We start from the raw sequence: 14,964 nt of genomic DNA, 5'->3' as shown, positions 1-14,964 counted from the left end.
TTTTTACTTCAGTGACAGAATGAAGAGTCATACCGTTGTTGTTCCCGAGATGCTCTGGTGTTGCTGTAGTTTGAAAAACTTACTAATGAAGTCCTGTTCTGCCAGACACAGAGGCTCTAGTTCACTTAACACTTGCTCAAAAATCTAAAGAAAGTCAAATATTTTATCAACACACCAAATACTATGAACAGTTAGTAATACTAATTACTAATACTAGTACTAATTACTAATACTAGTAATCCTATGTTCGTTGCATAGGATTGTACACTTCATCTTCAGTAAGCTTTAGAAGGCTTATTTCTACTTAATAGAAATGGAAACAGCTTGTACTCGTATGTTTAAAAGTGATATCTGCATCTTCAACATGGTCCCTTCTCATCCATATGGCACTGGGAAGAAAAGAACAATCTGTATTTTTCCACATCTACAAGTTTTCTAGTCACAGCCTAGCAAGTCATGGGTTCTGCCACCCTCTTTTCTGCCTGGGTTGCTGAGAGGAAGAAGACAGACTTAAAAGCCTCAGGGAAGAAAAACAGGTGAACTGGGTATGTAGAAGATAACTGCTCTGCAGAAAAAGTTTCTACATAGCTGGTACAGAAACCAACATCAGGTTTTGTACTGAAATAGAAGTATTTATCACGATTTTTAGATTTAATCTAAAAAGAAACACTATTTTGGCAATAATTCATTAGAATAATTTTGTTAATACTAACTACTGAAATTGTAAGTCAGGTGTTAGACATTCTTCTCTGTCACCTTTACACAACACAATTTTCTCTGGACTGGTTTAAGAATTAAGATATGCAATGATTTACATGAATGAAACCAATCTAGCCACATAGTAAACTCACACTCCTGAATATTCCCCTGGAAAAACAAAGATTGAAAAAACCTACTAGGTCAGCTCAATAGCTTACAACTCTGTATACCTCAGTCACACTCACATGTCCCTGATGGGTGTGAGAGAGAAGTCAGAAGTTGTTGAAAAAATTAGCACAATATTTGTACTTGTATAAAATTGTTTTAAAAAGTTAGCATTTTAATTCTAGACAAGTTGCTGCTACAGGTGTGTAATAACTTAACAGTTAATATTAAGACACCTATTTCTTCCCAGAAAAAGACTGAGCAAGGATTTCAGGAAGTTAGAAGAAAAACAACTCATTTCCATCAAATAATTCAATAGAGAACAAGAAAATTATTTTTTTCTCCCACTCTGATTAACAGCTCATTTTCCCTCCACAGTACTGAGGAGTTAATCCCACAAGAAGTGAGGAATACTGTCACTTTTCCTTTTTTTCCTGAACCTTTAAAACACACAGATGCTGAGGACACTCCCATAACAACTTAGTGCCACTGGCTAAAGCTGAAAACTGATGATAACTTTGACGTGAAGCCAGTATAAATAACATTTTATGGCCATGCTCAAGTCCTGGCTAAAAGAAGATTTATGCTTTATTTTTCACTTTTGCTTACATACTGGCAAAATGCAACAGAACACATGAATATTTGTATTGAGAAAAATACAATCAGTTGAAGAATCCATCAGTTCAATTCCTATTTGCTTAAAAACGCCCACAGGGCTTAAACTTAGACTTTTTTTATGCTCGATATTCTTTAAAGATCACAGGCAGCATATAAAGGAACTAAATGGAATCTTATAATCAGAGAATAATACTCTGATCTACATATTTCTTCAAAACTGCCTTTATTAGATGTGTGGTGCATACAGATTTGAAATTGGCACGTTTTAAGATTTAAACAGTAAAGATTTTTAAACTATACAAGAAGGATATGTAAGACACTTCCAGTACAAAACTAAGAAGGAATCCTATGCAACATTTTTGTTTTACCTTATCAAATTTTGTTCTATCAGCCACATCAAGGTCAGAAGCAGACATGTTTCCCATATCCAACAGTGAGGATGACTGAGACCTACGGTTTCCCGAACTCTGAACAGAGAGTTTATTTAGGCTAGAAGTAGATCCAGTCAGCTTCCCAGAACTTCCATGAAGACCTGTGAAATAAAAGACACTATGAAGGAGGGAAGAAAAGGCAGAATAAAATACTCAAGATGAACAGGTTCATTACAGAACATATGAGATCAAGAGTTGCTAGTAGTCCTACATTAAAATCACACAACTAATTTTTGTCTAAGCTGCAAATGCTTTTGCTACAAACACGTTATTTTCTCCTTACAAAGTACCTGAAATACTTCACCAAGTTTCAAAGTACAATGTAGCTATATAAGCCCAATATAGTATAAAACAGTAAAGTATGGAAAAAGGCATAAAAGGACCAAAACTGTGAAATACAGGAACACTGGGTAGATATTCCCCTTGGAAGCAAAGATCAGTTATGATCTTTGTGAATGTATTTTGGGCAAAGGCTGCCAAAATCAGAAGAATTAATCCACAAAAAGGGAAAAAAATTAAAAAGCTTGATATACATACACACAGGCACTTTTTCATCTTGAACTTGATGTTTCTGCTGTTTACATCCTTTTGTCTACATAGTTTGCTCCAGCTATTCTGATGGATCTGCAATCCCATAGTAACGCTACTGCTAATGCTCCCCCCTCCTTTTGATCATGATGTGTTTCATGCTGATATTGTGGGGCCTTCTCCTAGGTGAGGAGTATATCTTTTTTTTTTTTTTCCCCTAAATTTTCAGAAATGTTGGAACAGGATGGAGAAAGCTAGTAACAAAAAAGACCAAGAAATCGTCAGTATTTGACGTCCATATAAACTTCTCACATCTCAACCACAAGGAAACTTAAAAGCAATCCTGCAAGTTTCATTTAACTGCTATGTTGGCCTCTAGTCTAGGGACACAAGACAAAGTCTATAGATCTAACAAGAGTTGTTATCTCAACCTACTGGAATAGTTAGAAAACTATGACAAGCTCTAAGGTGGTACAAATATATTTTTTTTGGATCAACCAGTAGCATAGGAAAACCAAAAGATGTTGCCTTTACCTGTAAACCTTCTCAACTTCTATGCTGGGCCATTTTAGCCGTGCTTCATTTTTGCCTTGCAAAAACAATGATTCTGCTAATGCTTATTTCATTCTGAACGGAGTCCTTCAGTGTTAGATAGATTTTCCATGATGAAGCACTACATCTTTACATTGACACACATGCATTGACAATACCAACTAATGCAACTAGTTATACTCACTCTCAGTTTCCTGTTTGACAGCACTTTCTTTTCGAGGCAGTGTAGCTGGGATGGATTAGGTTGCAAGCAAAGACAAAGACAAGTTAAAATGCAGTTTGCACAAACCATGCACAAGATGCAAGTTAAGCTCTAACTGGAAAGAAACATGCGGAGAACTATAAGCAGCAAGTAACTACATTGCAAACACATTTAGTTGGAGAGGTACTATTCTAGAAATTCAGTATCTAAGCTACATAGAAAACAGAGTTAAGTTTCTAGGTATTAAACTTTGTTTTTTCTTATATAGTGTGTTCAAAGAACAATTTTCGTAACATGTATTTAGGTTCTCCAAAATTGAGAAGTCCATTAAATTAAGGTTTTATTTGTCAGAGTTAATACTGCAAAAGACTCAGTTTTCAAGCTCAATCATCATATCGATAATAGACAAAAAGAAATTAAAATGTACTTATGTAATTTAGTACTGAGTCAGAGATATTGTCCATGTCTTCAGTTTAAAAAACACACCAATACTGCAAAATCATTCATATCAACAGTAAGACTGGCTATCCTTTTCTGTTGTTTGCAAATCAGGATGTTTACATAGAGAATACATCTTTTGTATTCATGCTGCACCAAAAACTGATGACTGCAAATTTGGAGAGGATGAAAACAATAAGTATACAGTAAAAAAATTTACATTTTTTTTTTAATTTTTTCCTGGTTTTTTACAGAATAAAACAGTTGCCTCAAGTGGACTTCAGTATGAAATTTAGAGTAAATGGGCATTTGCATAGAGAATCCCTAACCAGTAAAAGGCATTTGCATACATACACTAAAAGCAGTATGTGGTATTAAGAAGATCTTGATGAGGATGGATGCTACAAGCCCCCCAAAATGGAGCAGGCAAGCAGAACCTACTGTAATAGAATGAGTAAATACTTCTAAATGCCACAAACATGTCTTAAATACCAGATGTTCTCAAGTAGGCAACACTACTGACAATTATAATGTCAAACTTGAATTTAATTCCAGCCTAGTTTTTAGATCTTGAGGGTTTTGGCAATTTTTGAGTAACAAGGTTTAGGCCTGATACATTTGGCATATGCATCTGTCATACATTGGTCCCACCACTTCATCATCCTCAATTTCCAAGTGCATGGGACTGAATTACAGAATGTAAAGAACTACAGGCAAAGATCAGGCCCTGGACAATCAGGGGAGCCACAGTGGCTTTTGAGAAGCTGCATATAAACATGACAGTAGTAGCACTCTTTCCCACATTGATTTTATGGTATTTAAGTATCAAAGTCTTGGCTTCATCAGAAAAGAAGGAAAAAAAAAAGACTACTTAAGACAAGTGTGAATGCTCACGACCCAGATTTTTTTTTTGCCATAAAAATGCAGACAAAGAACCTTGCACTAGCACAGAATGCCAGAATTCTCCCAGCATCCCCTCTGCGTTTGAGGCATTCAAATAGCAGTGCTATTCCCAAAGCACAAAAAAAGGCAAGAACACACACCAACACAGCTTGGAAACAGGTCATCTTTAGTGTCCGAGTACAATGGGAGCATTATGCAACTACACTATTCCTTAAATAAGTTTACTATTAAGAAGTGATGTATTTTGAATTAATGTGCAACTAGTAATAGTACAACTACTACCTTCAACATAGAAGCCTTTGAAATTACACACCATTATAAGCTGTTACAAAATAAATACATGTGCACAAATACACGACAGAAGCCTTCTCAAGGTGCAGCTCTTATGCAGATGAACTGAAGGACCTCTTTCTCCAAAATGCCTGATCACTACATAACATTTATAGAAGTTAGGAAATTGCTACAAAAACTGTCTCCTCACAAACGGAGATCACAGAAGTGCCAAGATAAAAGTGCTTAGAATGTTTTAGAAATCAATGTATATTAGGATAAAGTTTTTTTCTTGCAGTAAGATAGCTTTTCAAGATTTATGAATTTAACTGTTCTGACAATGACACATTATGGCACCACTTGCTCTCCGTGTCCAACAGCTTGCCCAGACTTATCTTTCCAGCTTCCCCCTCCCTCAATCAAGCCTCACCATTCTTCTGCTTTTTTCCTTTCATTACTTTTTTCTATTCTCTACCATCAAACTTCAAAGCAGAAGTTCAGGACCCAAAATAGGCTTGACAGAACTTATTTGCTAAAGCTGCACATAATTTCTGAATACAGAATTTGGAAACTGGTGAACTGTGGCAAATATAAATGTCTTAAGTTTTGAAACAGGGCACTTTAAAATGTAGAATAGCTTATCTATAAATACACCTATGTCACTATTGCTTTCTAAGTATTCAGGTTATTTTTTTAAAAGCTTCACTTCCATACTCACACTAGACTATTTAATCCTAGTAGGAATACATATTCCCTTAAACAGAAAGGCCTATAATAAAGTATGATTTCTAGTCTCAGACTACATAGGTAAATCCCACTGAAAGCACAATGAAATACATAAGTTTCCTTATGCAGAATTAGCATTAAAACTAGCTTCTTCAAAATCTACCCAAAAAGCAGAAATAGTAGCAGAAGGAACACACACACATGCTGCCCAAGCTTTCTTTAATTACAAGCGTTGATTTTTCAAATATGTTTCAGTAAAAGTGAGATAGTTCAAGTAATAAAAATACGGTTGGTAGTTTGTTAAAAAGTGAATGCAGATGTGAAAATCTAAGAAATATAAACATTTTATCTTTCTATCTTGACCAATTTCACAAGATTTCACTTGTGCTACTTTGGTCTTATGGAAGTCAGAGGTTTTACCAATCATATTTTTCATCCAACTTCTTCTACCACGCCAAAAGTAAACAATTCACACCATTATAAAGTTGGTCATAGGTGTGGTAACGAGGATTTTATAAGGAAATAATAAGATTCAAAGCAAGATATGTGCCTCCTGGAAGCTTACCAAACTTTTTTCCTTCTCTGGTTGTGCCCGTCATCTTGATCTTGGCAACTTCAAAGAAATCTTTTATTTCCCTTTCATATAGTCGTGATAAATAATCCATGTAATTCTTTAAAGAGAAATGTAAAGTTAGTTAACAGGTATACATACTGACTTTGTTCTATTACAGTTAAATAGTTCTTAAAACCCGGCAAGTATGCAAGTTCTACTAAATAACAAACTGCTTTGGACTATATATAGATATATATATATATTTATGTAGCATGCACAAAAATATAGTCATGATATTTAAGCAGGTTAAATTCATTTTCCTAGCAAATTCATTGAGCATCAATCATAAACTGCTACTTCTCCTCCATAAGGGAAGATACGCCATGTGGTGCATACAAATAGTACTAGAGCATTATGTCATTCAATTTAAGGGTAGAATGGAGAGAATTCAGCACCATTCTCTGTAGTCTCTTTCTCTAGACTCTTACTATGGCCAAAACAAAGCAAACGGGATGCCATTCCTACACATCTTCCTGACTATGTGACCTCCTTTATTACTATTCTCAGAAGGAAAACAAAAGACCAGAAAATTCTGGGAGGCACAAACTCTGCGTGCCTACTTACTGTAAGATTCAATCAGTCCCAAAATAATTTATTTGCAACACTGCCAAAACTAAGCTCAAATTTTAAAAAGACAAGAGGCACAACTGAAATAAGTTTGAAGATTATCTGGTTTGTTTAGATTTTTAGTACAAAGGTTGTAATAATATTTTATTTATTGACAAAGATCACCCAAGATTTTTTTTCTATGTTCTTCAAAATTTTGTTACTTAGCACACAATACATAAATACGTCTACACTGAAGGCAAAAGAACAACTATTTAAAAGCCATTTTAAGAGTCTAATTTAAATCTTCCATGTTTGAGTTTTTACAAATGACAGTACTTCAATAAAAGAAGACTTGTTCTGTAAGGACTAACTTTCCCTTGACTTCTATCTAAACGTTTTCTATACTTCTGCAGTAATTTTTTCACTCCATGTCAGTTTTAAACAAGGGAGTTAAAAGTTACATATATACAAAGCCAAAAGGTTTCTATTTAATCTACTTTACAGGAGACCTCTGAAATTTGAGATTCTCAAGTGGATTGAAGATCTGCTGAAATAAAGATGCACACAAGCAATAAGCACATCAACATGAAAATAGCTTACTAGACTGTAAAATGGCAAACTTGTTTTACATTAATATTAGTATCTTATGATACTTCAGAAGAGACACATAGAATCTTGGAGAAAAAAAAAACAAAACAGGGTGTCACAAATACCAAAAAATGAAGTTTCCTATTCCAAAAAGGAACAAGAAAAGAGGAGCAGTGAATTAAATTTAATATAAAGGGATATTAAAAGAACATGCATATACACACAGGCAATTCTTTTGACTCTCAAAAATAATATATTATGTACATTCTCTAGCATCATTTGAGCACTTCACATACCTTTGTTAGCCCTTCGTATTTTCCATAATCTGTGTTCTTGAGCCACTCCATGAGTTTAGCATATCGAAGTAAATCTCTGTGAAATGGATGGTGATTGGGTAATGTCAATTCAACAGAGTGCTGGGCAAGAGTAGAACTCTGATCATGACCCTTGATAAAACAAAATATTAAAGTAAATCTGGAAGCACTATACAGATGTACTAGAAGTTGCCGAAAAACTTAACATGAAGACAGCATCCCATTCAGACACACAGAAAAGCATCAAAATACATTGCATAGAAACAAAGTCTAGATAGAGATTGAAAAGACACCTAACAATACAGACACTGAGATATTCTATTGTGGCATCTTAGTAAGCTTGCTCATTGTAAGGTTCTTGGTTACCACTTTGCCTCCAGGGTGAGTCAATACAGCATTTTTTTGCACCAGAATGTGAAGTACACCTGAGTGAAGATTTAATGCCAAGTGTTCATTTGTTTCTGAAAAATTCTAAGATACTATTACATTATTTCTCTAAAAAAAAAAAATCCTTAGCTGCTTCTTTTTAAAGATGTTCTTCCCATATACTGCAAGACATTTCAAGTCCCTGGTCAATGGGTGGCCTAGGTGTTAATAAGCTTTATGCTACACCTCTGAAAGCCTGCTCCAATTCAAGCTACTTTAGTCTGCTTTGGCCAAGCCTTGATCAAGTCCTAAAAACATCAGTTCACACACATTCTCTCTCCCTCCACACAAATGTAGACACACACTTTCAGTAAACATTTACTAAACAGTTTACAACTTGCAGCATAAACCAATCCATTTTAACAGCAAGCTATTAATTTCACACTCCTACTTTTCTCTGGCTTATCTCCTGAAAAACACACTATTCTTTAAGCGAAGATCACATCATATGGCTTGAACAAGATATGATTTAGCTTTTTTAAGCTTTCACTTGCTTGAACTCATAAACTTCCTGGGCAACTTGGGAAGGAAGGTAACACCACAGTTCAGCCACGTAGCAGAACACACAACCATTAGCCCTGGGGTAACAGAAGGGAGGAGAGCACTTAATTTCAAAATAGCTTTAATTATTTTCTATAAAGTCTTTTTTACCAGGCTTGCAATAAATACAGCAACAGAATTTAATCTTAAGTATAGCTTGTGCCGTGGCAACACAGAAGGATTGTCCTAATTGGTCTCCAGTTCCTGTAGCATAACATGCGGGTGGTTGATGCAGGTCAGTCAATGTCAGTCCCTGACAGGGGAAGCATTCCTGGACAGCTCTGTCTTGGATATGACAAGCTGGCAGAATATAAGCTATACAGTTTAAAAACCACCTTTGCATGTCTTTAAGTTGGAACAGAAGCCAGTCTGGACCACAGAGTCACAACTAAAGCTGGCTCACCCCTCTCTATTATACTGGGTACTAATCAGTTCAAGTCTTCGGTTAAAAAAGCCCAAAAACCTTCCACAGAATATTCACAGATTTTTGTTTTAAATAAATGAAGATAGGAGTTTTGATATTATTTGTAAGGGACTAACCTTTACTAAGTAATGCAGTGCCAACATGCCAGCTTCTGAATAAGCTGAACTCCTGTTTTGTATCCAGCATGAACATGCATTTACTTTGAGTCTTGTTCTCTTAACTACATAAACTGAGACACAAATGGGCCCAAAGAATCAGGTCCTAATCAACTTCATTCATTTATTCTCACAGACAGTGGGGAAGGGTCACACTATAAATCTCACTCCTAAAAACAATCTTGTACTCTGACTCCAACAAAAAGCTAACTTTGTAATTATTGCAATATATAATTTGGAATTGGAATCCAGCCAGCATTAGCCACACAGCTGCTGATGCAATTACTGAGGTCACGCTCATACTGTGTGTACTTCTGGGCATGCATATAGCAAATACTTTCAAACAGATCTTTGATATGCTTTTATAAAAACTAGATCAAGAAAACCATTTATGGTTCTCTCTCCTACTCCCTGGTGTGCAACATTTCCACAGCATGCATCGTCATGTTCAAGTTCATTATAGTTTTAAGATAATTTACCTGGTGGCTTTCACAGCTTTCTTCAACTAAGTCAGTCCAAAGGCTAGTTCATATTACTGCTAGGAAACACTCAGCTATCCAAATATTTATTGCTTCTTTCATATACCAGTTTTATTCCTGTCCCTTTGCTACATTGAACTTTTTATTTTTGCTTAGTAGTTGCATTCTTCATAAAGCTAGATGACAAATCCCCTCCTGAGATAAATTTCTCTCTCCAAGGCAACTTTTCCATGGGACTAATCATTCTGGTTATCCTAAATCATGTCCTGTTCAAGTCTGCCCCAAAACATTGTGGAGCTTCTAGGCGTACCTCCTCCATCTAATTAACAGGCTCCCTCCTCCCTCTCACTACACCTACATTCATACCAACTGTTATCAAATGATACTGCAAGTTTGTTATTCAACTACTTCATAGTTTCAAAGCTTCAAATTATTTCGTATTTCAAAGGCAGAACGCCCAGAGTTGCCTTTTAATTGAATGCTGACACAGTTGTTAAAAAAAATGTCTTTAAAGTTATAGACACAGAATAAGGTTAATCAAATATTATTAGGACACAATAAAGACAACTACATTAACTGTTAGTAACGTTACTGCAAACAGTTTTTAACACTGCAGTGAATGGCAATCCAAAGTTGCATTTCTGTTTAAAACTTTAAAGATTTATTCTCATTATGTAAATGAGATGAAGCATCTTAGTATCTTACAACAGTAGTCTGAATCACAGCATTGAGTTTGTTTGCTTTTAAAGATAAAGAACAATTTCATACTTCCAGGATAATATATTTAGGCCAAAATGGAAAACCAAAGCTGCACTGATATCTAATGAGTTCTGAATCAGAATATGTCTTGCTTGTATTAGCATCTGCCTAGTTATCATGTTTTCATTTGCAATTTTAATTTAGAACTCTTTATCTGCCTTAGTTGTTTTTTTTTAAGTGCTTCAATTTATTTTTTAAGGAAGCACTCTAAACAAATAATGCAACTCTTCGGATGTTAAAGGTAACAAAGTATTCCAGTTAGACTTTTCAAAAACATGTAACTGAGAAATTGCTGTATCTCTATTCATCAGACTAACAAAACAGGGTCATTTTAGTAAGAGAACACAAAAAAATCTGTTATACCTCCAACACTTGAATCCGTACCTCAAAACAAAGTACAGAACCTTTTTTTTTTTTCTTTTACAACAAGGCAAAAGGCTTTGCAGAGGCTCATCTCTTGCAGTTAATGAAGTACTCCTGCTTAACCTTACAGCGAGGTCATATTTTTTATCTGCTGATTAATACCTCACAGCTAACAGCAGGCTAAAACTTTTCAGAGGGCAGATTTATATGAAAAACAATGTGAAGCCACTATTAGTACTAGAATTTAAAAAAAAAATTAAAATTGCAAATTGATAATAGCATTCTCAATAGCACTGAAAAGTCTCATCTAATTAATATACATAGTATTATATAGTAATACTAATCTCTTACCATTTTTTAAATTAAAATCTTCAGAACTGAACAACAGAAAAGGCATTCTGAAAGTGGCTGTTTTTTCAGACAAAAAAGTCCAACATTCAAACTTTGGGAATGCATTTATACAGGACTTATACAACATAGCTTCTACCTGCTCATTTAGAGGCCAGGACACAGAGTCTGTGCACAGTTTTTCAAAATACGAAAAGTAACAGGAGAAACATACCTTCTTAAGAACTTTGTCCTGAAGACAAAAAAATAACATGTTGTAGAACTGGAATTTTTCTGCAAAGTGTGTCATAAAAAGCCAGGCAGGTGCTCCCAAATGCAAGTTTCTATACAATTGTCCAGCATAACTCTATTGCATTTTCTGCATGCAGTCTAATACATAAAAACTAAAACTTTGACTGCATTAATATATATAAATACATAATTTTTTATTTATAAAACTACAATTTCACACAACTGCACTATCTGTACAGTTGTACACATATACAGTTTCCTGAAAATATTCTACCTCCATACACCTCAATCTGTCTCTTAGCAATTTCTGGAGAACAGATCAGATGAATGTTAGCTCACAAACAGATAAACAAAGCCTGAGGGCTGATAAAAATAATGGAAGCGAGAAGGGGCATAAGTCTGATGCTCTGCAATTGGTAAAGACAAATTTCTTTTTGTAAAGCTGAAGATGCAGCTGCTAGTTAGGTAAGTCAAGCTCAAAAAAAATAGTTAGAAAAGCTTGTATCAAACCTGATGTACTCACTGGAACTGAAAGATAGTAGGACCTGTTATAGAGTTGAAGGAGGGTCTGAGTAAACTAATTGGAGATAAAAAAATACAGAAATTAAAAAACTGATGCTGAAAAAGACATTCAGCCTTTAGGAAACAAGTATCAGGACAGTGATTTCTGAGTATTTCAAGTTAAGGCTCAAAAATAAAGGTTTAGACATTTTACTTTAGGGTTTGATTTTTTTTGTGGCCCTGGAAGTTCAGAATTCAGTGTTCTCAGCCTCTGACACCCTTAAAAAAAAGTCAGTGCTTTTTCTCCTCAATTAATCAAGCTTTACAATTAAAATAAAGCCTTATATATCACATTATGTGTTTAATTCAGATAGCAAACCCACTAAAAAGAGGTATTTTTTTAAATGCAAGATACTTCTGCAGGCAACTATAGTTTGGTATGCTTAGTAATATCTCTGCCTGAAGTTCCTCTAGTAGTCCATTCATTTACTAATTACATCATAGAACATGTCCAATTTTGGGTGGATTGTTTTTCTTCTCAGGAAAAGTTTGTGACTGAAAATTTCATATAGAATAGTAAGAAGTAATACCTGCTGAACAAATACACTGTTCAAATGACTGGCGAGTCTCCGTGCAAATTGCTCACGCAAGTCACTAAACCGCTGCTGTTGCTGTTTCACTGCATGAAGCATATCATGTCCTAAAAACAAAAAGAACTTCACAGAGTACAAAATATATAGTAATATATTGTATGAGGGAACCAAGAAGACCATAAGTCCCCCAATTTACAGAAACAAAATGTGAGATTAATTGGAAAGGCACATACAATAAAGGCACTATCATAATAAATTTGGTATGTTAGACTGTAGTCTAACAAAACCATTACCTGGACGAAGAGCTACATTCATACACTGCAGAAGGGCATCTGCTGCATTAGTGCAGGCCTCAATGCCTCGAGAAGATGTCAGATCTCCCTCCTGAAGGGCCTTTATATGACCTTTAGCCAAATCCATGTGATTCTACAAAAGAATGGATAGTACTGTACATAAACCAGAAGCAGGTTAGTTTGTTATGCTGATGAACCAAGAACAATACATACAATTCCATCATTACAAAAACTTACTGAAGTTAGTGCAATAATAAAACAGAAAAATAAACTCATCATTTTAAATGAACCTCAACTATAGTTGCTAAAAAGGGTAGCAACCTAAAAGAATTTTATACCTGATGTGAACAACCACAGTAACCAATAAAAATGCTTACCACTAAGAACTCTATCTCCGACAGCAGTTTCACATTATTTGTGTTGCTGAGATGGATTAGGTGGTTGCTTTCTGAAATTTGGTCCATTTGCTCTTTTACACTCTGAAGCATTTCTTCATAACTGCTCAGCTTTAGCTCAATTTGGTCAACTTCCTTTAGAGCTTCATCCAGCAACTTCATCAAGATATTCACTTGTTTCTCCGAGGCCATAATTGATTGGATATTTGCCTGCGCAAAAATAAGGCAAAACATTTTAGAGACGTTTTTGTATCTCAAAAGCATTCTGGTATCTCCTTCTGTCTCTATTACTGTCAAATAAACACTTTCCAAAACTCCTGATGAAAGGAACAAAACAATATAAGCTTGTAATTCTTCTCATTTAAAGTGTTAGTAAACACAGCAGTTCCTCAGTCTAGGACACTTCTTTATTCCATAAAGAAAAGATAGAAAACCAAAACCAAAACTTAGAACTTACATTATCAATCTGTACAAAAATAAAAACCAAACAGTAATCTCTACTATACTGAAACGTTTGTGGTTTCAGAAAAACAACTTAGGTGATAAGGTCACATTTTCTGTTGCAAGATCAGCTATCTCTATGATAACAGCCATTTTCAAAATTTAACAAAAACATAGAACTCGACAATTTGAGGAAGTTGTTGACTGTTCCCTCAAGACTGTATCCCCTGCATCTCCTTAAAGTTTTCTAAGTGACCTCTAGAGTGTTGTGTGGTTTAAAAAAGCAAAATGGCAAACAATATGGTACTGTTACAGACAGCTGAATACTGCAATGATATCATACTAAACCAGTTTCCTAATTACACCGAGAGTAGTATTTTAGGCATAAGAGTTCACATCCATGGACATGAACATGAATGTCTATCCTCTCTCTCCCTGCACCCTTGCCTTCAAGAAAGGTATATGCAGAATGCCTCCCTTTTTCCTTCTCAACTCCTTCTTTGAAAGCCTGAGACTCACCCCAGAAGGTCTGAAAGGTAAAGAGCAAAATTGAAGCCTTTAAAATCTGGTAATAGACAGGATGTAGCTCTGCTTAGAAGCAGATACACATTTACATTTAAATTGTGGCAGAACATGTTAGTTATCTTCTTAACGAACACTACCTAGTCAGTATCAATGAAAACAATTCCACATGGTAACACACTGTACATTAGAAGAAATATTTACCCCATCTAGCACTTGTAGCTCTCTCGACAACTTCTCTGCAAAGGCTTCAGCATTAGAAATAGCATATTCACACCCTTCCATCATTATTTCAATATCCTGTTCCTCTCTTGCGTTTAACTCCTGGTATTCATCCACAGCTTCTTCATCACCTCCTGCTACACTTTGATTCTCTCCACTTGGAACAGATTCTTATGTAGAGAAGGGAAAGAAAACATGTTATCAAGTGCAGAAAGTCACAAGCATTTTAAGAGTACTTAAGTATGTTCAACTATCTTTAAGTAAATGAAACAATGATACAACTTGCATAACAAGCACCTACTACCTACATACACTTTTTTTCAAGTCTCAGTCTTCCATGGGCTTCATTAAGATTTCCAGAACTGGTTCCCAACAGTGATGTTTTCCAAATTAGGCAATATAAGCAAAATACAAATAGCCACCTTCCTTCACTGCATGTATAAAGGGACATACCATCTTGGTTTATTCACCTCTCATGCTGGTAATCACCATCAGAATATCTTACAGTATTATGCTAGACTTGTTAGCAGAAGATCAGTAGAAGTTTGAGTCTCTCCTTTGGTAGACAGAGTATAACATACTGAAGTTGATTAAGAAATACATCACTGAATAAATAAAAATTATCTTGATGCTCAAGATAAGTTTTGCAGCAGGGGAATCAGTACTGAGGTAAGTG

General features: G+C 35.2%; 1 protein-coding gene across 8 annotated transcripts in view; it reads right to left on the bottom strand.

The window, feature by feature from the left end:
* The window catches only part of EXOC1 (exocyst complex component 1), a 32,151-nt gene that overhangs the window by 8,207 nt on the left and 8,980 nt on the right, over positions 1-14,964 (bottom strand). For 3 of the 8 annotated variants that reach the window (XM_074822594.1, XM_074822596.1, XM_074822595.1), the window contains 10 exons: positions 14,271-14,458; positions 13,086-13,313; positions 12,709-12,841; positions 12,413-12,522; positions 11,845-11,898; positions 7,579-7,728; positions 6,098-6,203; positions 3,178-3,222; positions 1,851-2,014; positions 34-144 (listed from right to left, as the gene is read on the bottom strand). In XM_074822594.1, the coding sequence (XP_074678695.1) occupies positions 34-144; positions 1,851-2,014; positions 3,178-3,222; positions 6,098-6,203; positions 7,579-7,728; positions 11,845-11,898; positions 12,413-12,522; positions 12,709-12,841; positions 13,086-13,313; positions 14,271-14,458 (1,289 nt within the window). The remainder of the gene's footprint in view (positions 1-33; positions 145-1,850; positions 2,015-3,177; positions 3,223-6,097; positions 6,204-7,578; positions 7,729-11,844; positions 11,899-12,412; positions 12,523-12,708; positions 12,842-13,085; positions 13,314-14,270; positions 14,459-14,964) is intronic. The other 5 variants (XM_074822599.1, XM_074822600.1, XM_074822601.1 and 2 more) reach the window with 3 other exon arrangements.

The sequence above is a fragment of the Strix aluco genome, chromosome 4, assembly GCF_031877795.1.
Source record: "Strix aluco isolate bStrAlu1 chromosome 4, bStrAlu1.hap1, whole genome shotgun sequence".
In the NCBI taxonomy this organism is placed as follows: Eukaryota; Metazoa; Chordata; class Aves; order Strigiformes; family Strigidae; genus Strix; species Strix aluco.
The sequence above is the reverse complement of the archived record's forward strand: the minus strand, read 5'-3'. Positions and strand labels throughout refer to the sequence as shown.